The sequence below is a fragment of the Tenebrio molitor genome, chromosome 3, assembly GCF_963966145.1.
Source record: "Tenebrio molitor chromosome 3, icTenMoli1.1, whole genome shotgun sequence".
NCBI lineage: Eukaryota > Metazoa > Arthropoda > Insecta > Coleoptera > Tenebrionidae > Tenebrio > Tenebrio molitor.
Window position 1 is genome coordinate 4980721 of NC_091048.1, and position 20993 is coordinate 5001713.

The window sequence follows — 20993 nt, forward strand, 5'->3', positions numbered from 1 at the left end:
GGAATTCAGGTAATTCGCAAAACTTTGTTGGTTCAAAAAAGTAAATTTATTTTTACAGATTGTGAAGCTCATTTATTCCTTTCTATGTTTCTTTCTACGATTCAAAACATTTGTAAAATAAAACCCATTGTGATATTATGTTTCATTAGTCATTAGTCATTACACATCTAGCTATTACACAATGAAAAAATCACGCGACGAATTATTGTACAACATGTACATTAATAGCGCTTTCAAAGAAGTAATGCACCATTATTAATTAATAGAAGTATCGGTAATAATAAATAAATGGCGCCTCGATGTCTTGCCTTCTTTTTAATAAGAGCACTAAAACGAAATCATAGCATAGCATTCAATCTTTGAGGTGACGGGACATGAGGGGTCGTCAATCCTTGGATAATTCAATAGGAATTACGTAATATTTCATCTGTGTTCTCTTTAATAAAAATGTTTTAAAGTAGAGAATGTGGTCTTTTCCTTATTTTCCTGAAATCGAATAAATCTGAACTCCTTCCTGTCAAGGCGATAGTTGAAATATTGATTTCCATCATCCCTCGATAGGTTTTGAAAACTGGAAAGATTCTCATCGCGAAAAATAGTGATTTGTTCAACCCGTGTAAATGTCGACACGTGTCAACATCTTGTACAAAGCTGAACTAGATTCTAAGAAGAGTATGACAGAACACAAGCACCGTGATATCGAAAAAAAAAATTATAGTAGGCGCTGACCAAACATTTCAGTTGCCAATTCGTGAGATGTCAGTCTTAAAAGTTAGGTTAGTGATTTTGAGTTGTAATCTTGATTTTCATAAAGAATTTTGTGTGACGTGTCGGTTGTAAAAGAATTTCCTCAGCTAGCGCAATGAAACAATGAAATTTAAATCTCCCGCACCCTTTATTTAACGTCAACGGTGAGCACGGAGCACGCGCACGCCGACTGTTTATTTATAAATTGATTCAAGATCAAGATCTGTGATCAAGATCCAACGATCATCGATCAATCATTATTATCCAGAGAGGTTGTTGTCGGTTGTGGGGGCTCTTATTATCAAGGAGTAATTTCATGTACAAAAGACACACGATACAGAAAAAAATGATAGGTTAGTTTCTTGGGTTAATATCTGCAATAATTCTTTGTTCACCCTCTTCAATATTTTTAGCTGATCTTTTTGTCGATCGTCTACTGCCTTTTTTGCGCAGAACACTGCCCGTTTCCAAATAGTTATTTGTATAGCAAGGCTGCGAAATCCTACTTTGACGAACCGAGAGAAAAATTGTCGTCAAGGCCGCTTTGCGGCCGAGACAAGACAATCTCGGGGTCGTCAAAGGATTTCGTAGCCAAGGTGTACACAACATTTTGTGTGCAACCCGAAAATTTGTAATTATAAAATGAACAAGTAAAATTTCCTCCACTGTCAATAAAAATAAAGTCGGCCTACATGTCGCCATGTTCCTATGGAAACGACATAAATAAAACAATTCATTTTGAGAAAAATTGGAAAAATGTCGCAAGAAAATTACAACGTTTTTGTTCCGTCTACCTCCCCGGAGTTAAAAAAATATTGCAGATTGTGCAGTGTCCAATTTAATACCAGAAAAGTCCAAACGGTGTAATAAAAATATTGTGCAAACGGTGTCGGAGAATGTTGTTTTGGCTTATTTAATGGAAAAATCAAAAACTGTGAAAAGTTCAACTTTATGGAGCACATATTCAATGTTGAAGCTCACGCTGAACATACGGGATGGCATTGGTGTTGGAAGTTTCTGAAATTGGTACCTTTTTTGAAAAAAAGCCAGTTGGTTATCAGGCGAAAAAGTCTAAGGTATTGACACGAGACCAGATCAATTTGCTGTATAATCTGCCCTTTTTTAGGTCATTTTAATCATGGGAATATCAGGAGCCATGCGAAGAGATGAACTAACCAAAATGTTTATCGATGACATCAAGGATAAACATTCTGTATTAATAGTGGCCGTTCCTGACACAAAAACTGGCATAAAACGAACTTTTACTGTCACCAATCCAGAATTTGTAAGATTATACCGCAAATATGCAGCTCTTGTGCCGTGTACTCATCCAGACTTAAAAAAATATTATAAATTGTGCAGTGTCGCATTTAAAACCTGAAAAATCGAAACAGCAATATAACAAATGTTACAGTGACTTTGAGACTGATGTAACAAGAAGAATGTGAAAACCGTGTCGGATAATGTTGCAATGGCTTACCTATTTACTGGAATTTATTTATTGTGGCAGGTAGGTAAATGTTAAATTCTCTTATGATAAGTTATATCATCTGCTCCCTTTTAGGTTATTTTAATCGTGGAAATATCAGATGCCGTGCGAAGAGACAAATAAACCAAAATGTCTGTTGATGCCATTCAGGATTCAATCTGTGTTCAATCAGGATATGTTACTAGTTAGTAGATATTTCCCTTTTTGACCGGTCAAAAATTAACCTAATTCATACGTGTCTGTTCTAGATCGATAATTGGGATCTTTTTTACCGGCTCGTCATTCTTGAGGCGACCACTCCATTTGAAATTGACGGGAACTTCAAACCGGATGAAAATTCTGTACTAATAGCGGCCGTTCCTGACACAAAAACTGGCATAAATCAAACTTTAACTGTACCCAATCCAGATTTTGTAAGATCACACCGCAAATATAGAGATAGATATGTTGTAATTGTGATAATAAATAAATATTGAAATTACTTTTACTTTTACGGCCGTCGTCAAGGCAATGGCTGCGAAATTCAATTTCGCGGCCTGCTCTAGGCACGCGAAGTGCTCATTTCGCGTACGGTTGCACACAAAACATGTTTACGCATTTGTAGACTTTCTGGGCAAGTTGTTGGTTAAGTGCCTTGAAAGTCCAGAAACTTTTGTTGTAATTCCTCAAAAACTCGAGGTGTCGAATAGGACCAAGCCTTTCTCTATTGCTGAAGAAACACTGAACAATGAAAATTTGTTGCTCTAAAGTGAACATATTGTAATAGCCAATTTTAATAGTCAATAATTAATAATGACAATTACCATTGTAATGACATTTGAATTAAATTTTTACGTACTGCCAACTGATGTGTATTAATCATGGCAATCTCGATTTTTTTTTATTTTCGATCGCACGGTACAATCTCCGTACTGCAACTCTCGAGGCGTGATTGTTTATAAGCGGAACACAACACAATTCCTTATGCGTTTATATTCTGTTTTTATCGGAAGCTTGCACCCGCAAATTACAGGATTCATTAAGCAATTGGTGTGCCTCTGGTGCGACGTTAGGTCTAGTATTGGTGAGATTTCATAGAATAATTTGTGCCTCGTGCTGCTCTGCACTTCTCCTTTGTCACTTTCTACTGAGCGTTGAGCATTGTCAAAAATTGAACTGCTGTTCTGCCCAAGGCAACAAAACGTTGCTCCATCGTCGACCGTCTGCGAAGAGAAGGTTTTTCCTGTCAAGACTCTCTCGATCTCAAATTCGTAATATCTGGCAGCCCATCCGGCCATACAAGAGACTTGCTTGCTCTCTGACTACTGGTTTCGCCTTTAGCATTGACAATGTGTTGATTTTTAGGGTATGTTCCCCAGAGATATTTTTTCAGAATTTGTGGAAAAGAGGGCGATCTGAATGTAGCACCGCTTTCATGCACTTATCGGAGTTTCGACTTGGTTCAAATACATGAAATAACAACAATAAAAACTCTTTTTTGTTCGACACTGTCACAATGTGAGAATTTTCTCCTGTGTGAACGGATTTTGATAAATGTCACAACTTGTCAAAACGAAACGGCAAGCTAATTTTAAAAATTTTAAGCGGTTTAGAGTCTTTAAGGGGCTCGTCGAACAAAAAAACGCTATATTCAACTCGTTCGTGTGTAAATTGGGCCCGTTTTGGCACTCGTGTTGGCACTCGTGGGTCTTTAGAACGCTCGTTTCAATTGCGTTTTAAACTGGCCCACCCATGCCAAAAAGAGCCCAATTTACACACGAACTCGTTAAATGTAGATTTCTTTTAAACACGATCGTGGCATTGAATTCAAGGTTTTACAAGTTCTTTTTCAGCAAAACAAGGACTTATTAATGGAAGGATCAAAGGCATTGGTAAAGAGGTCTACTGTTTAGTAAATAAAATATTAAATAATCGTTGAAATAGTATTGATCCAGCCATGGCCTACATTAGACCAATTATATCGTATGATCAAAAAGTTTTTGGATTAGGGTTGCCGTGGAATTAATAAGCTATCTATCAAGTTAGCAGCTTATAATTCAAAATGATTCAAAGAGAACATAAAATGTTTATTATTAAATCATACTACAGTAATGGCAATCGTGGTGAAAATGGTAAATGGATTTATTCGCCTCGTTTATGTTTAAATGAGTTCTGTGAGATTAGTGCTATTTTGAAGTACAATAAAAACTACGGGCAGTAGAAGTAAATAATTCTATAGATAGTTTTTACATTTCATTGCTATCGCGATCCAACGACCTTTTGATCATACGATATTTTCTGAATAATTATGTTAATTATAATAAAGATTTCCAGTGAAATTATCAAATTTCTCCCAGTCGCAGCTGTTTACTATCTATTCTTTACTACATATTAAAATACAATGTTATCGTTTAGGCGATAAAAAAAATACTTCTATGCCAACATCCATCGTTGTACCATTGTTGTGTTGTAGGTAAGAGATTGTTGAATTGAATTTTTTGACGTTTATATGTAATTATTCAAAGAATGGGTATATTTTATTTTAGAAACAATAAGAAAATCTATATTAATAACATAATTACATAAACATTTTTGTTTTATAATACAAAAATTTCCGATAATATTGCGGAATCTGGAAAAGTGCCCTGAACGCTTGCAGCGTTTCCACGTTGAATGGCAAGGGAAATTCTCTCGAAAAGGAATTTCTTTGATTTTGAATCGCCTGATTCCGCGATAAGTCGGTTTCCGATGACATTAATGAAATCGATGGCTTCTTTGCACCAAGGGCCTAAGGTTTCAAATGCTAAACCTTTAAACACGTAGTTTGACGAAATGATTGAACTATATTTGCTGTGTTTGCGTTTGCAAGCCATTTCAGCGGCAGAACCTGAGACTTCAGATGATTTCAATACGTAACTGTCTGCAAGTGTATCTACAACAGTAACGTCCCAAACCAAAGGTTGACCTTTAATCCACGGTACTAAAGTCATCCCATCTGGGCGTTTTTCGTCATCCCGAGACAGTCCGTTTGGTTCTAAAGTTGAATTCACATGAATAGAAGTTAAAGACCGGTTGATAATGGAATTAATTTCAGTGTGTCTTGAAAATATACCACTGCTTTTGAAACAACTTAGACCATGGGTGCCAATTTCGTCAACTTTCGCATTGCATTTGCAAATATGAGGTGTACAAAGATTACAACCCAATCTTAAACCAATACAAACTTGGAAGGAAGTGTTATCTAAAAGAGTACCAATATTAGGAGAAGGTATTGCATGTAACCAAGATCCTGATTCTCTGCATTGCAAAGCCTTAAAACGAGCCAAGTCTCTAGGTGAATTAAAGATTAAGTCATTGGCAATTATTCCTTTGATATTAATATTATCCCAATTCTTCTGAAATTGTGGGATTGTTGGTATTTCGTTCTCATTTACTACACCCCAGACTGCTAAAGCTTAATCATAATGGTGAATATTAAGCTCATTATCCTTTGAGTTTAGTAATAGAGAAACAAGCTTTTTAACCCCATTAATTGAAGATAGGAAAGCAGGGAGGCAAATATCGGAAATGCGACGAATTCCCAGACCACCAAATCTAATCGGTAAAGTGGACTGACGCCATTGTAAATCAGTTAAACGTAAATTAAGTATTCTCTCTAAACAAGACTTTAAAGAAGAATCAATTGAATTAACATAAAGAATTAAATTCATTTAGCAGTAAGAACGAAGATTGAATAAAATTTTATATTATATACAACGATAAAATTGCTGATTATCTTTTCGAGTGTATAACAGGGATATCCCAGAATGAACCAGCATTATTTTAACCACGAGCTACAGGCTTCATGTAGAACTCGGAAAAAATATTTAAAAAATTGTCCCCTCAATGCCTGGTAACCAGGAGAACCTTACAACCTTTTAACCCGCAAATGTATGACCCGCGCATTTGGTTGCCACCACTGGTTATCCCGACGGACGCGCCTGATCAACGTCAATTCCCGCCGTGTCACGAGCCAAAGGTGTCCCCTCGAAATCAGTTCGGTGCTCAGGAATATACCATGGTATCTACACGAGGTTTTCCACATTGATGGCACTGATTTAATTACCTAGTTTGCCCAAACTTGCTATCGCCCAGTTCCCTATACACTCGGAAATTGTATCTCTATTGACTCTCACAAGCCTGATTTAGTGTCCCCAAAAATTATTAACATGATCCTCAATCTCGTGAATGTCAAACAGCTTCGTTGAGTTCCAGCTGTCAAGTCTCACTGTCTTGCCTGTTCTAAAAATTACCCCCAGTTGAGGACCCGTAAGAAGATAATTAATGAGACATATGTTTGGGTGAAGCAAATTGTTTTATTGTTGCGTTCCATTATCCTGCTTGCGCTAGCTTCCTTAGTTTTCGAAATATACGTGAAAAGGTAAACTTTCTTGGAAGTTACATTTATGACGAACATTTGCATTTATTACATCTTTCATCTGTGCATATTCATACATATATCATACACATATCAATTACATATTATGTAATTATTTTTTAATACTATTTACTATGCAAATTACTATTTAATAAAAACTAAGTTCTAATTTATTCATCATAAACATTTTGTCGAAGGTTAAATAACAAGACCTAATTTTTTTTTCGGATAAATTTTTCAATTTTACGAAAACTTCTTGCTTTGACAATTTTATGAGTTGAATTTAGGCATTTTTATTCTGGTTAGGCCCGAGAGCTTTAGCTCGAGTGTTTAACCATTGAATAAAAATGCCCAAATATCAACGTGTAAAATTGTCTAAAGCAAAAATAGAAGATTAGTTCCAGAATACAAACTTTAACGTTAGGTAATTATTTATTTATAATAAAGTTATGAAAAACACAATTATTAAAAACAATTTGAGAATCTGAGTAGCATACCATTTTAATCACTTTTGACAGATGACAGAGTAGTAGGACGTTTTTATCGCGATAAACATTTTTACTACAACAGTAACTCTAATCTTCGAAAAACGTGTCCAAGTGGTTTACTTTCTATTTAAATTAGTAAAAACATTTTAAATGAGAATCGTCAAACTCAAAGGTCTGCCATAAATTCTAAATACCTTAGTTATTTTTCTTGGTAGTGTCAACTTAACGGCAAGCCCTGAATTCACACCTATAACGCTCTGACCATACATACTCGTACCTATTTGTACGGTGGCCGCATGGCTGTCAGAGAAAGTACTCCGAGGTCGCGGTCCCGAGGCTAGTGGGTTCGAATCCCACCGAAGGGGGAGGATTTTTTCAAAGGAAGGAACCTCCGCCGGGCCATGGATGTGTGTGTATGTCTCCTCGGGGCTGACGGTAGGGTGGTGGAAGGAAGAATCAACACTCTTTCGGCCACCACCGCGAGGTCAGCACGGGTTCGAGTCCCGTGGGTGTATAAATGTTGTTGTGTATGTCTGTGAATGTGAGGTGGAATGGGCGTGGGTGGCCGGGGAAAGTGCCCCGGAGCCCCGTCGCATCACCTGAGAAGGCAAAAGAAATTGGAATGGAAAAAACGGCCGACCGAAAGGTACCGTAAAAAGCCGTATGGGTAAAAAACGGGAATGGCAATAAAAAAAAACAAAAAAAAAACCTATTTGTAAATATTATTAGGTAGTGCCTATCTAAAATTTGTTGACATTTATAAGAACGACTAATTTGCTAAGAGAATCTACCTACATATGTGCTTGTGGTTTGAAGTTTCATTAGAAGAATTACAAAATCCCTTCAGTTATTTATCAAAAAAGAACACATTTTTGAAAAGTGCCATTAAACATTTTTCCGTATATAATAATAGCTCACAATGGCCTTTCTGTGAGGTGTCCAGTCATAAAGATAAAAATAAAATACTTAACGTTTTTATGCGAACAGTTGCAACATAATTCTGATCATGGGAAAGCTTGTTCAAAAGAGAGAATTTTTCATCTGTATAAAAAAACATACTAAGGAATACACCAACTTGACAATCTGAAAAAGATATTACTTTGAAAAAGAAAATTGCCGAAATAGCCGGAACAGAACGTACCTTTACTCCAAACTCATAATTGATGACGACATCCTCCGAGAATTTAATCCTGTATGGCTCATTACCAGCCAAAGTCATAATCATTAGTTAAATTAAGTTAAATTTTTTCCGTTTAGGCTGGTCCACTTAATATTTGTGTTAATACGTACTAGCACATCTGACTGTAATGTGTGACGTTCACTGGCGGCAGTGACGTCACGGGATTTGACGCCGTTCGGGTCGGTCGCGGTATGCCTCGAGCGCCAGTCCCTTTTTGCGGCTGTGGTGGGACGCCACACGGCCGGGGTAGCTTTTGCGGAGCGTACGGTGTCCGGGGGTCGGCTGTCAGGGCGCGGAAAAGGGGTAGTAAAACAAACAGGTGTCGCAACAAGGGGGCTTTTATTCACACTATGTACAAAAAAGGGGTGTAGGTACCTGCTGGCGCCGGAACCTTTCGGGGACGGTGTCCGTGACCTGGAGGAGTGCTCCGGGCGGGTGTCGGAGGAGAGCGCGGCTCGTACTTACTGTTGTTCCGGTCGGACCTGGACTCTGCTGGCTCTTCTGTCTTTCCGGTCGGACCTGGACGCTGCTGGCTCTTCCTGCTCCGGTCGGAGGGTGAAAGGGAACGGGATGGCCGGGGTTCCCTCGCAATGGGAGGGAACGGGCCAGGAAAACGGAGAAAGCGAGAAGGCCGGGGTTCCCTCGCAATGGGAGGGAACGGGCCAGGAAAACGGAGAAAGCGGGAAAGCCGGGGTTCCCTCACAATGGGAGGGAACGGGCCAGGAACGCGGAGAAAGCGGGAAAGCCGGGGTTCCCTCGCAATGGGAGGGAACGGGCCAGGAAAGAGGAGAGAGCGGGAAAGCCGGGGTTCCCTCGCAGCGGGAGGGAACGGGCCAGGAAAGCGGAGAGAGCGGGAAAGCCGGGGTTCCCTCACAATGGGAGGGAACGGGCCAGGAACGCGGAGAAAGCGGGAAAGCCGGGGTTCCCTCGCAATGGGAGGGAACGGGCCAGGAAAGCGGAGAGAGCGGGAAAGCCGGGGTTCCCTCGCAGCGGGAGGGAACGGGCCAGGAAAGCGGAGAAAGCGGGAAAGCCGGGGTTCCCTCACAATGAGAGGGAACGGGCCAGGAACGCGGAGAAAGCGGGAAAGCCGGGGTTCCCTCACAATGGGAGGGAACGGGCCAGGAAAGCGGAGAGAGCGGGAAAGCCGGGGTTCCCTCGCAGCGGGAGGGAACGGGCCAGGAAAGCGGAGAAAGCGGGAAAGCCGGGGTTCCCTCACAATGAGAGGGAACGGGCCAGGAACGCGGAGAAAGCGGGAAAGCCGGGGTTCCCTCACAATGGGAGGGAACGGGCCAGGAAAGCGGAGAGAGCGGGAAAGCCGGGGTTCCCTCGCAGCGGGAGGGAACGGGCCAGGAAAGCGGAGAAAGCGGGAAAGCCGGGGTTCCCTCACAATGAGAGGGAACGGGCCAGGAACGCGGAGAAAGCGGGAAAGCCGGGGTTCCCTCACAATGGGAGGGAACGGGCCAGGAAAGCGGAGAGAGCGGGAAAGCCGGGGTTCCCTCGCAGCGGGAGGGAACGGGCCAGGAAAGCGGAGAGAGCGGGAAAGCCGGGGTTCCCTCGCAGCGGGAGGGAACGGGCCAGGAAAGCGGAGAAAGCGGGTTGTCGGCTAGGTCGGAAGCGGAGTCGGAGTCGGTGCTGGAGCTAGGCTAGGAGCGGAAAGAGGACCGGGATCGGAATGAGCTCTGCAGGCTCGGCGCGGTCCTTTTATTGCCACGGTGGGGCTGCGCGCGGCCGGCGACTCGCGGCTGGGGCGGTGGGGGAGCTCGGCTCAGCGCAGAGTCCGGGTGCTGTCGGCCGGAAGAAACACGGGTTCCGGGGCGGATTCGGTCGACGCGGTTAAGGCGGTTGGCTCCGCGCTAATTTTCTGCACCGGCTCGGCGAAAGAGCGGAATTTTTCCGCCACCGGGAGCGTTTCTTAGTAACTTCGTTACAAATGAAAAAATGTAAATCACAATAACTGACCAATGCAGTACCTTATTTTCCACTGACTGTCCTGTAAATACTACACAGCAAAATGCCCTGAGATATCTTTGTTGCATTTGCTATAAATGGTCTCTATTAATATGGAAAGACTTAACCAAAATGAAGTATAAAGTACAGCTGAGAAAAAAGGGAATTACAACAATGGCAAATATGCGAATCCACTTTCGAAATTTTGTTAAAGCGTTGGAAGCGGCACTGCAACACATATTATGATAGAAAAAAAAAACCTGCATCGCAGTTGGTATACTCAACCACGGTGGTAATATGATCAATATGTTTAACAAGCAAGTAAACTTGGAATTTTATATGTTTTATAGTGTACGAAAGGATGTTCAGTCCATTTATCATTGCATATGCTAAAACAACAAACGTTGACCTATAAATCAAGTTAAGAACAACGGTGTAATCAGGAAACCATCTGTCAAAGATATATAGACCAAAAAATACGTCTTCATCATTGGGAACTGGTACAACAAACAAAATTAGAGGTATCAACGATAAAATTGTGTTTCCAATTATAAAATAAGAGTACAACATTGATTCGGTTGTAATTTCTGCAAGAATTTCATAACCAGCACTGTCCAAGGCCCAGAGTTTGAAATCTGTTAAAGCACTCAAAGCAATTTCGCTACACAAGAGAACAGCTGCGATGTTGAGCATTGCCTGAAAAAGAAAACAGTTTCTATTTTGTAAATAATGACGGTAAAGGATTGGCAGTTAAAACAAATTGAAAGATTAATGTGACGGAAAGAAGGATTTTCGTGAATTTTAACTTCAATATATCGATAGCCATAATTCGGATTATCCATAGAGAGTCATCTGAAATATAACTCATAAAATGCCCAAATATTTGAATAACTGCTATACCTCGAAGTGGTGCTTTCGTGGAGAAATCCATTGAGGTCGATTTTTGAAAACTGTGTGAATAAATAATGAATAAAAATTAAAGACCATATCGTATAATACATTAAACGTTTTAACTAAACTGTTAATTCTAAATGTTTGAGACTTTATCTGTATGTGTTAAAATGTGGGAACAAACCAAAATATTGATGATTGTAAAAAGAATGAGAAAAGTGAAAAACAGTAACGGAGTAAAACTTAAAATTACTTCTCAAAGATAGAGGTTAATTTGAAGAGAACAGTCAGAATGAACTGTTATCACCACTACACTTCATCACTTCTCGACGAAGAACATTATCGCCTGCTTAGGTAGGACTGCTCTCTATGAATCTTATAGACACGTAATTCAAAGCTTTTAAAGATAAAAGTAGATCTTCTATATGCGTGCAGACGCGTACATTAGTAATGCACACATTAACACTAATTAATATTTCATTTGTAATTTTGTAGTACCTAAAGAAAAATTTAACGATTAACATATATAGAATTCTGTTTGAAATCTTCTCAAACTTAAATCTTTTATGATGTCCATGGTTAAATATAGGCACGTGGAAAATATTATTATTACTTATTTAAAAAAAAATTATATTTTGCTTATTCTATGCTTTTCAGCGCTGCCATTATGATCTCAAGGTGAAACCTAACTTAAGTTGTAGTACGTAAGTTGCAATCATAAAATGACTATTAAATTGTAGAAATATTTTAGATTTTAAAACTTCAAGTTGCACAATTTTATTTTTATCAACACGTACATTTCTCGCATTATTTTGTTAATATTCAACATCATATATCTAATTGTACCGTGCAATCAACAATTATTTAGATCAAAGAAGGCTGTATGTCGACAGATGTCTATTTTTCGTTATTGAAAACACCATTACGAAAGTAAGATGAATCTTTACGTTTTGAAGTGAAAACCATTTATGCGTTAAAATTTGATTCATGGTGACAGTTGTTTGTCGTTCATCAGCCCGAGGAACGAGGGCATTTAAATTCCCGAGGGCCATAATCGAGAATTATGCCCGTGGTTTTATTCTATTTTATAATTTCTAAAAGATTCAAACAAATATTTAGTACATATTCCTTAAAGGAAATCAACTAAAAGTTGTGTCCATGAAAATTTAGTTAGCTATTTTGATGTTGTTAGGGTTACTGTGTATATAATGTATGATTTTCTTTAATAAAATAATGTTTGATACCATTGTTTGAATAATTAAACCAACCGTTGCTTGGCAGGTTTTTGACAGATCTGTGCCATAAAGGCCAATTTATGCCCTCATTTGGGGGCGTATAAAGACGATTATTGACTAAAATAGAATAAAATATTTTTATTATAATCACTTTTCAATGTTTAGATCGGTATAGGACGATTGCGCCGGTATTACCTGAGTTGTTTTAAGCCGATGGTACGATTGCGCCGAGGCGACCCAAGTGGTTGTTAATACCTGAGCACGATTGCGCCGCACCCCTGATTCTGTAAAATACAGGTAGTAGCTAATGGTGGGTCCCAACTATGTTTAAAAGCCATTATGAAAACCAAATAATATAAAAGATTCTCAACAAACCATTTATATACAAAAAATATATATACAGGGTGATTCAAGTTTTACCGCCCGAGCGAAAACACACACTTTTAATCGATTTAAAATTCTCAAAAAAATCAGGAATGATTGTGTAACGCTATAGAACATTCTGTAAAAATTTTAAATTTTTTAATGGAACGAGTAAATATTTCGTTTTAATTCAATAACCGCTAGATTAATTTACATAATTGTTCACTGAGAGTCCTTTCAAACATTTAGTAAAAATTTGATGTCATTGAAATCATGAAAGCATCACCGGTTTTTGAAATAAATGGAATTTGATATTAAAGTGCAAAATTTAGCTATGATGTATTATTAAATTGGGCGGTCACTTCCTCAATAGAGGTTGACATGGGTTATCTATGGTACCTTAAAGGGACTAAAGAATTACTGGAAAAGTTCTCAATAGATGTTTCCCAACAATGAAGTATTTATTTATGACACTGCAGTTGTAAATCTTGATCATTTTTCGGTGTTAATACTAAAATTGGAATAATTCAAAAACTATCATTTTCTTTCAATGCGAATTTCATAAATATGTTCTTTGAATTAATGGTGAATTATGAGCGTGCACGGATTTTTTTTTTTTGTCAAAATCAATTTTTTTAAATTTTATGATTCTGAATGAAGTGATACGGGAAAATTGATTAGGTACACACGTTTGAAGCCTTATACAGGGTGTTTCTGAAATAAGTGCATTAATTTTAACTGGTAATAGAACTCATCTCTCTGCCGTTTTGGCGAAAAACGTTGCGTAATGGCTTAAAAAAATAGGAAAGCTTTTCCTAAAACCGTTCATATGTCCAAAACTAAGCTACCTAAAAACGTGAAACAACCAGATTCTTACGAAGTGGATTTTTTGCTATACGGGTAGATTTCTTTGAATTTCGATTTCTGCGTTAAAACACGTTTTCTGGATGAAAATGGACGTTTTTTTCATATTAGCGCTGATCTCAATTAGCCATTGCAGTATTTAGTGGCGTAGGACTATTTTAGTGAAAAATTTCTCCAATTTTTTTTTGGAATTAAACATCGTTTTTCGGCAAAATGGTAGATAGAAAAGTTGTAACTTTTGACGAGTTCTATTACCAGTTAAAATTAATGTACCTATTTCAGAAACACTCTGTATAAAGGGAATCTAACCCTAAAGTTTCGTAATTTTAACTATTTTTTTAATAGGGTTAATCGTGCGGGCGGTAAAACTTGAAGCACTCTGTACAAACTACATACATACCTATATACACTGACCGACAAAAAAAAACGGCCACCGGAACTGTTTTCTTTTTAATCGTTAATAAATGCTTACATACTCATTACTTTAATTAGAAATTAGTATTAATTTAAAAAACCATTCATTAGGATGCTCAACTTACCCAATTAAAAATAAGTTAAACACAAGAAAATAAATTTAATTTAAAGTACTTAACAAAAATAATAAAAAATCATTAAAAACACCATTGTTATTCGTAGAACACTTAGAACACGTCAAACTTACTTCCAAAACATTTGACATAAGCCTATTTGATTTTTAGTTTCAACAATTGTTAACAAACGAAGTGTGTAGTAAACTGCTGAAAAATTTGCAGTAGGAAAATTCTAATGTTGAAGAAGAATCTTGTCCTTTGAAATAAAAACCAAAGGGTGTTAGAGTATATTTAACATCTTAAAACATTGATAACAAAAAAAAATACATTTCCTAACTTATTGCACAAATAGATATTATCACTTATTGTTGTAATTTTCTCCATGCTGCCAGGCTTGTTTTTGACATACGTATGGTTTCCTAGTTATGCTCTAATATAATATACTATTTCTAAGCAATCTCTAGAAATATTCTAACGGTAGTAAGAAAAAATCTTAAAAAATTAATTTGTAGTGATATGCACCAAGTTACATTAGATATTTCGTAGATTATAAATGAACTCGTACTAGCATCTCAGAGTCACAAGTGTATTAATTTATTAAATAAATTGTATAATACATAGTATACGCTTGATTGTGACACGAGTGTCACAGTGCGTCTTATAAAACGAGTATAAGATATAATTTTTTCTACTTTGGTCGCATTTGGTTTGTATAGCATGGCAATCCACCGTCTTTTGGAAGGCATTGTGCCACGCCTCCAGCGAATTATTTATGCTCAGAATGTCCGAATTGAGTCGGTCAAATGTGTTCCATATGCTGATGGATGACATAACGTGGGACAACTCCTTCCAATCTTCTTCCTACATGTAGGAAGGCATGTATGCGTTTTCCGTTATGGGTTTTATTTCGGGGGGAAATCCTATTTTTCTTGAAGAATTTCGTATGAAAAACTGGACATCCGTAGGTGGTACGAAGCTCACACGAGCAGACTTTTGCACTTCAATCTAACGTCTGCTCTGTTTTCGTGTAAATGAACTAGTCCTGGAATCTTCTGGATTTGTCGCCGAAAGTTTTGCGATAAATGAAAAAAACATCCACCTATATTCGATTTATAAAATGTTTCTTTGAAAGCTTTGAGAGAACCTGTTTCGAAATCGAACATCACCAATTCGGATTCTAAGGCTGCCTGCAATTCTTCAATATTTTTTTCTTATTTCTTTTATTCTTTAGTTCAGTTCTTTATATTGGTCTTACTCCCTCCAAAGTGAAACGAGTATTTACTTACCTCGTCATCCTTCTCTGATATTTGAATATTTAAGCAACCTCCATCAATAACTTTCGTAACTATCTATTAAAGTCACTAATTTCAAGATACTCTATGCTCAATATTCAAGATTGTCTGAATAAAACATTGTTTACAGTTATTAAAGCCAAATTACTAAAATTAATTACTAAATAATTATATTTAATGGCACCGATTATATTACGATAAGGACGATTTAGGAATCAAACATCAGTTTGTGGATACTTGTATGTTTGGTAAGTTGGAATTTCATAATTTAAATTACATACACTGACCGGCACAAAAGACTCATTATGATTTTTTTAATAAATGATCTTGAAATTATATTTCGGCTTATTTTTCTTATTATAATAATGAATTATTTTGTCTAAATTATAGTGTATTAATGGACCTCATTAATACACTATTTTTCATTAGTCAACGATTTTTGCGATTTTGACGTTTTGATCAAATTTTGATGTATAAACAACCTCGAACATGCATTGTTTGCACTTACCAACACTGCAGCAGGTAGTACAGCAGGGTTTTCTATATTTTATAGCTCCATAACTGCACAATTACAAATTCAATTTTTCAAAAACCGACATTTTTGGTTATAAATGGCATGTCATATTTTTCAAAGGTAACTAGGTTTCCTTAGCAACCGTGATTTTTACGTGAAATTGAATGCGAATGGAGTTGACGTCTTCTGACACTCTTTGTGGAAAAGTGAATAGAAAGTGTTGAAAAATTTAAAAATGGGCTACCCTGATGACAAAAAAAGAATGAAGGTATTTATAAGGTGTTATATTTATGGAAAAAGATGAAATTGGTTTTGATTTGGCTTTAATTTCAAAATTTGTTACCAAAAAAAAAAGTTTGCAGTCAACGAAAAAATTTTGTAATCAACTCTTTTGTTAATGGGCGATTAATAATCTCAACTATTAAAGCCACTCACTCGCTTAACTCGTTCGTGTTTTAAACAGTTTCGATTATTAATCGCCTTCATTAACAAACTAGTTTATTAAATAACTATTATTATAGTTAAATTGGGATATTTTCAATGATAGAGTGTGCTATGCTCTCCATGGCAATCGAATTGTTTTGTTTAAATAAATTATTAGAAAATATGCGCTGCTTCCAAGTTGTGTTTTTGTCGGTTGATTTACGTGTTAAAAGATTTAATTTGACAATACGAGAAAAATGCTGTTAAAATTTTGGCAATTTTTTCATAACACAATTTTTTCCAAAAAATTGCTTTTATTTTTTTTTTTTTATTAAAATTTTATTTGCTGTGTTTAATGTTTTGTTTGTCGGATATTCTTTGGCAAAAATAACTTAAATAACACTTATCAATACAACATGATATAAATTTTTTTTTTCTAAAACAATGAATTACTTAATTATATTAATAAAATTCAAAGTGATTCGTTTTTTGTGCCGGTCAGTGTATATACAACGTGTCTCAGAAATCAGCGCATTAATTCTAACTGGTAATATTGGTAATACTACTAATCATTACAAGATGAGTGAGATGAGTGAGCGCCGTTATTGTCAATACAATAATGAAGGCACCGACGAAATAGTGATTCTTTCACTCTTTCCAGCATTCCTCTGTTATTGCGAATTGTTGTGGCAACATTTTCCACCAGTTCTCTTAAAACGTCAATTGTATTCATTGTATTCATTGGGATCGATTATACCGAGTCCTTCAGTACCCCCACGAGAAGGAGTCGCAAGGCTATTCTCTGGGCTCGAGGACCACTCCCGCACGATTCACCATACCCCAACACAATATCTATACCGTGAGTTTTTTTATTTTACTGAACATAGGATTCATGGATCTGTAAGTTTGGTTGCCTATTTCAAATGAATTGACTTGTCCATTTTAGAACTGGACATAGCCATTTTACATTGAATGTTCAGCGAAATAAAAAACGCAGTGTATATTCAACATTCAAAAATGAACGTGCCATTTTCACAAAATTTTAGCTTAAATCACAGAATCAACATGTAAACACCTGTCTTTTGGAGTCGGATAAAACTAATTAAAAAAAATTAATCCCCTTTATCTCTCCCTCGGCCGAAAAAATGGTACATAACAATTTTGTTGCTCGTGACCAGATCTGTCACTGGTTAAAATTAATGTACTTATTTGTAAGATACGTTGTATATACAGGGTGGTCCCGATATAACCTGCCAGAAGAAATCCAGTAATAGGTGACGATGAGTAGAACTCATACACAAAAAATGTTTCTAATAAAAGTCTTTTCTATTATTATTAAATTAAGTTAAATTGCGGAGGCAAACCTTTTACGCAATTTTTGTTTAAGCAATTAAGACGTAAAATTTAATTAAACAGTATTGTTGGATGAACTAACGCGGAGGGTGGTATATTCAAATTTTAGTCAAGATTCCCCTTGTGTTGATCATAACGCGCCCAGTCGGTTTCGGGAACCTGTTTATTTATTTTTTTATTGTTTTTATTCATGATATAGTCTACCCGTATACAACTCGAGGATGGAAAATTCTCGATTACATGGGACGTGTTACCGGAAACACCACTCGATCTACGATCTCGTGATGTTTCCGGGAAACACGTCTCGTATAATCGAAAATTTTCAATCCTCTATAAAGTCCATTCAAAAATCAAAAAACCACCAACGTCGCATTTTCCTCGATAATTACTATCAGCAACGCTGTTTAGTGTAAAATTTGGTGAGACCTGTAATGTTAAATGTTTATTAAGTGTCTTGTTTTTCTGGGTATGTTTAAGTAAAAATAATAAGAATCAATAAATAAATGAAACGTGCTGCTAATAAAACAATACGAACAAAAATTCAAAGCAATTGAATTTTATTTTGAATCAAATAAATGTCATAATTTATTTACCAACATAGTACGAAAAAATATCTACCTAGGGTTTTTTAAATTTTACCAACCTAAAACAACAGGTGGTGGTTTTTTGATTTTTGAATAGAGTTTAGTTGTATAATACTGTAACCTTTCGACTTCCTGGACCTTTCCTCGATGTTTTTTTTTCCTCATTTGGTGTATTGTTGGTTGCTGCATTCCCTCGGATGTTATTTTTGCAGAAAAATACGAAACAAAAATAATGAGAAAAGAAATATTTATGGATCCTACGTTGTGTTTTATTGTTCATTTTGTTTAATTAGGTTCTAACGAGAGGCCGTACCTTTGGAAGGTTTTTCCAAATAGAATTAAAACGATGGAGCACACTTCACTTACATTTTATTTAACAAATAATCGAGTGTGGTGGTGTTTGGTCCCAACAAATTATAGAAATAAATAAATGAATTTAATAACAGAAGTTGGTGGAAATTTGACCCAATGAAATTTGACTCTCGGCCCCCGAATTGAGATCTGACTCATGAATAAATGACTAAGCGGGGCAAATACGAGTATATGAGTTTGTGGCGCGAACAGCATTATACGAGTTTGAGATGCGAACTATGTGATCCGCTTTAGATTTCAATTATTTCCCCAATTAAATTTAACCCGACGCGATGCCCTGGAATCTCATAGATCACCCCGGTCTACTCCGGTGGTCGAAAATAAAAGGGAAAAAGGTTCTAACAGGGCCAAAGGGTACCTCTCTTCACGTGTCAGCTGGCCTAGTTTGGTCGCTGGCCCCCTTGGGGGTGACGCGGCTAATTTTGTGCTCTTACGCCGGACCACAGCTTATTGAGTGCGACGGACACTGGCGGTAGCTTCCCGAACTCGAGAATCCAAGACATAAATAATGAATGGAAATGTTTTATAATAATTGCATACTGGTTCCCCTTGAGAAGAGCACGTTTCCCCAATCGGTAAATACAAGAAGATCACATACTTCGCGATAAAGAAATTAATATAAGATTCTAAAGAGACACGTGGTCATCAAAAGCTCAAAGAAAATAATTTAATCTTTACTTTAGAACGATAAAGAACTAAATGCTGTTTGACTAATTAAATCGCGACTACAAATAATGTACAAGAATTAGAGAAATAATTTACCTTGTAAATGTAAAGAACGTGGTCACAAAATGGCTGCTGGAAGTACCGAACGTACCTCTGGCTACTTTGGAGATCAAACCCCGAGTGAATCAAAAAAGCCCTGTTTCCCGTCCCGCAATCGGTTTTATCATTTCTGGCGCACCCCACTTTCGCAACCCCTACTTGACCAAAGTGACCAATCAGCTCGGTTCTACTTTACGCCGACCGCGACACCCTTTCGATATCTCTATCTCTTTTGAAATTACAGTCTCCGTTTTCCACCATTAATTTAAATGTTTAAATTTAGACTTTTGTTAGGACCAGACCGAATGTACATAATTTGTTGTTGAATTAGAACTCTGAAAAAGAACACTAAATTACTGACTCTATACAATAATATGTAAACCTCAAGATCAAGAAACAAACACAATTAAAAATGGAACAAATAGAATTAAACAGGAACACTGAATTACCGACTCTATACAGTAATAAAAATCAGCACCAAGAATTAAACAGAATAAAAATGAAACAAATATAATAAACATGAAACCAACAGAATTAAAATAGAACAAATTAACCTTATTTTGAAACCTAAATTGGGCTTGAAACGCTATTACGCAACTGCTACTTCTAAAAATTGTTCTACATTGGTTTGATTCCCCAAAACCGTTCTAATTAGTAATTACTTCGTAAATTTCATTCTCTCTCTCTCACTCACACGTCTGATTTCTACGATTACCTGTCTTTACCGTTACCCGGTCCTCTGTGTTTTCTACCGACTCCCTTTCTACTTTGCTTTGTTACTTTTCTAACTAAAAGTGCAAACGATTCTAGTTCTTTTCTACGATAAAGCGCTCTGTTTTTAATTTGCAATTCTCGCCCTTTAATTACAAATATGCCACAAATTTGAGAATGCTAAAAAGGTAAATTAACCTAATGAACATTAATTTTGTTGTTCTCTCAATTTGAAACCTGCTAACATCAAATTCATTAATTCAATTATCCCCTGATTTTAACTGGACCACCCAAATTGTCGAACATGTAATTACAGTAAATTTATTGCAACGCTTCTTTTCCCCTGAACACTTGTTCCCCTTGGGCTATGTTTTGCCCACTGCATTTTCAAAGAAAGGTTGGCAGATTTCACTTGAGGAGTGTGGTGCCACTCTTGTGAACAAAGCAACAATAAAATTTACAACTGACTAGCATTTCCGTCGCAAATGAACGGTATTTAAAATATTTCCTTGAAATTATTTTAAAATTAAAATTCTTAATTTATCCAACCTATTCGGACCGTTACAATACCTATATGAAAATCGCCCAATAATTTTTGGTACTAAAATGTGAGTAATTTATGACGACGATGGGTCATAATTCCTGATTGACAATGGTCGCTTACCGCAAACAACCAGCTATAAATCATAACTGGTGGTACGGTCCTGGATTTGTATGGTATTGGAGACCCTTGTAAATCAAACTTTACCACCGTTTGATGATTTCCGTCATTTTAAAATATGTACTATGTACCATAAATATGCTACCACTTTGTTCGTAGATGTTAAATGTCGGTTTATTCAGTTATTA

At 36.9% G+C, this 20993-nt stretch overlaps 3 protein-coding genes and 1 long non-coding RNA gene across 5 annotated transcripts in view; 2 read left to right on the top strand and 2 right to left on the bottom strand.

Moving 5' to 3' along the window:
- Positions 1–20514, bottom strand: part of LOC138125603 (uncharacterized) — a 63411-nt gene extending 42897 nt beyond the window's left edge. Inside the window, exon 1 of the mRNA XM_069041035.1 lies at positions 20343–20514. The gene's annotated coding sequence lies outside the window, so the exon portion shown is untranslated. The remainder of the gene's footprint in view (positions 1–20342) is intronic.
- Positions 1–20993, bottom strand: part of LOC138125606 (uncharacterized) — a 196000-nt gene that overhangs the window by 71032 nt on the left and 103975 nt on the right. The gene's annotated exons all lie outside the window — the stretch shown is intronic.
- LOC138127297 (uncharacterized) lies at positions 1224–2715 on the top strand. 2 transcript variants are annotated; one of them, XR_011158182.1, is made up of 3 exons: positions 1224–1823; positions 1874–2257; positions 2312–2715. It is a non-coding gene; the product is annotated as an uncharacterized lncRNA (long non-coding RNA). The 2 variants fall into 2 exon arrangements; XR_011158181.1 differs by having other exon boundaries at positions 1224–2257.
- Positions 8040–9942, top strand: LOC138125713 (serine/arginine repetitive matrix protein 2-like). Its single transcript, XM_069041165.1, has 3 exons — positions 8040–8050; positions 8672–8944; positions 9024–9942. The coding sequence occupies exons 1-3, from the start codon at positions 8040–8042 to the stop codon at positions 9940–9942; spliced, it is 1203 nt and encodes a 400-aa protein (XP_068897266.1).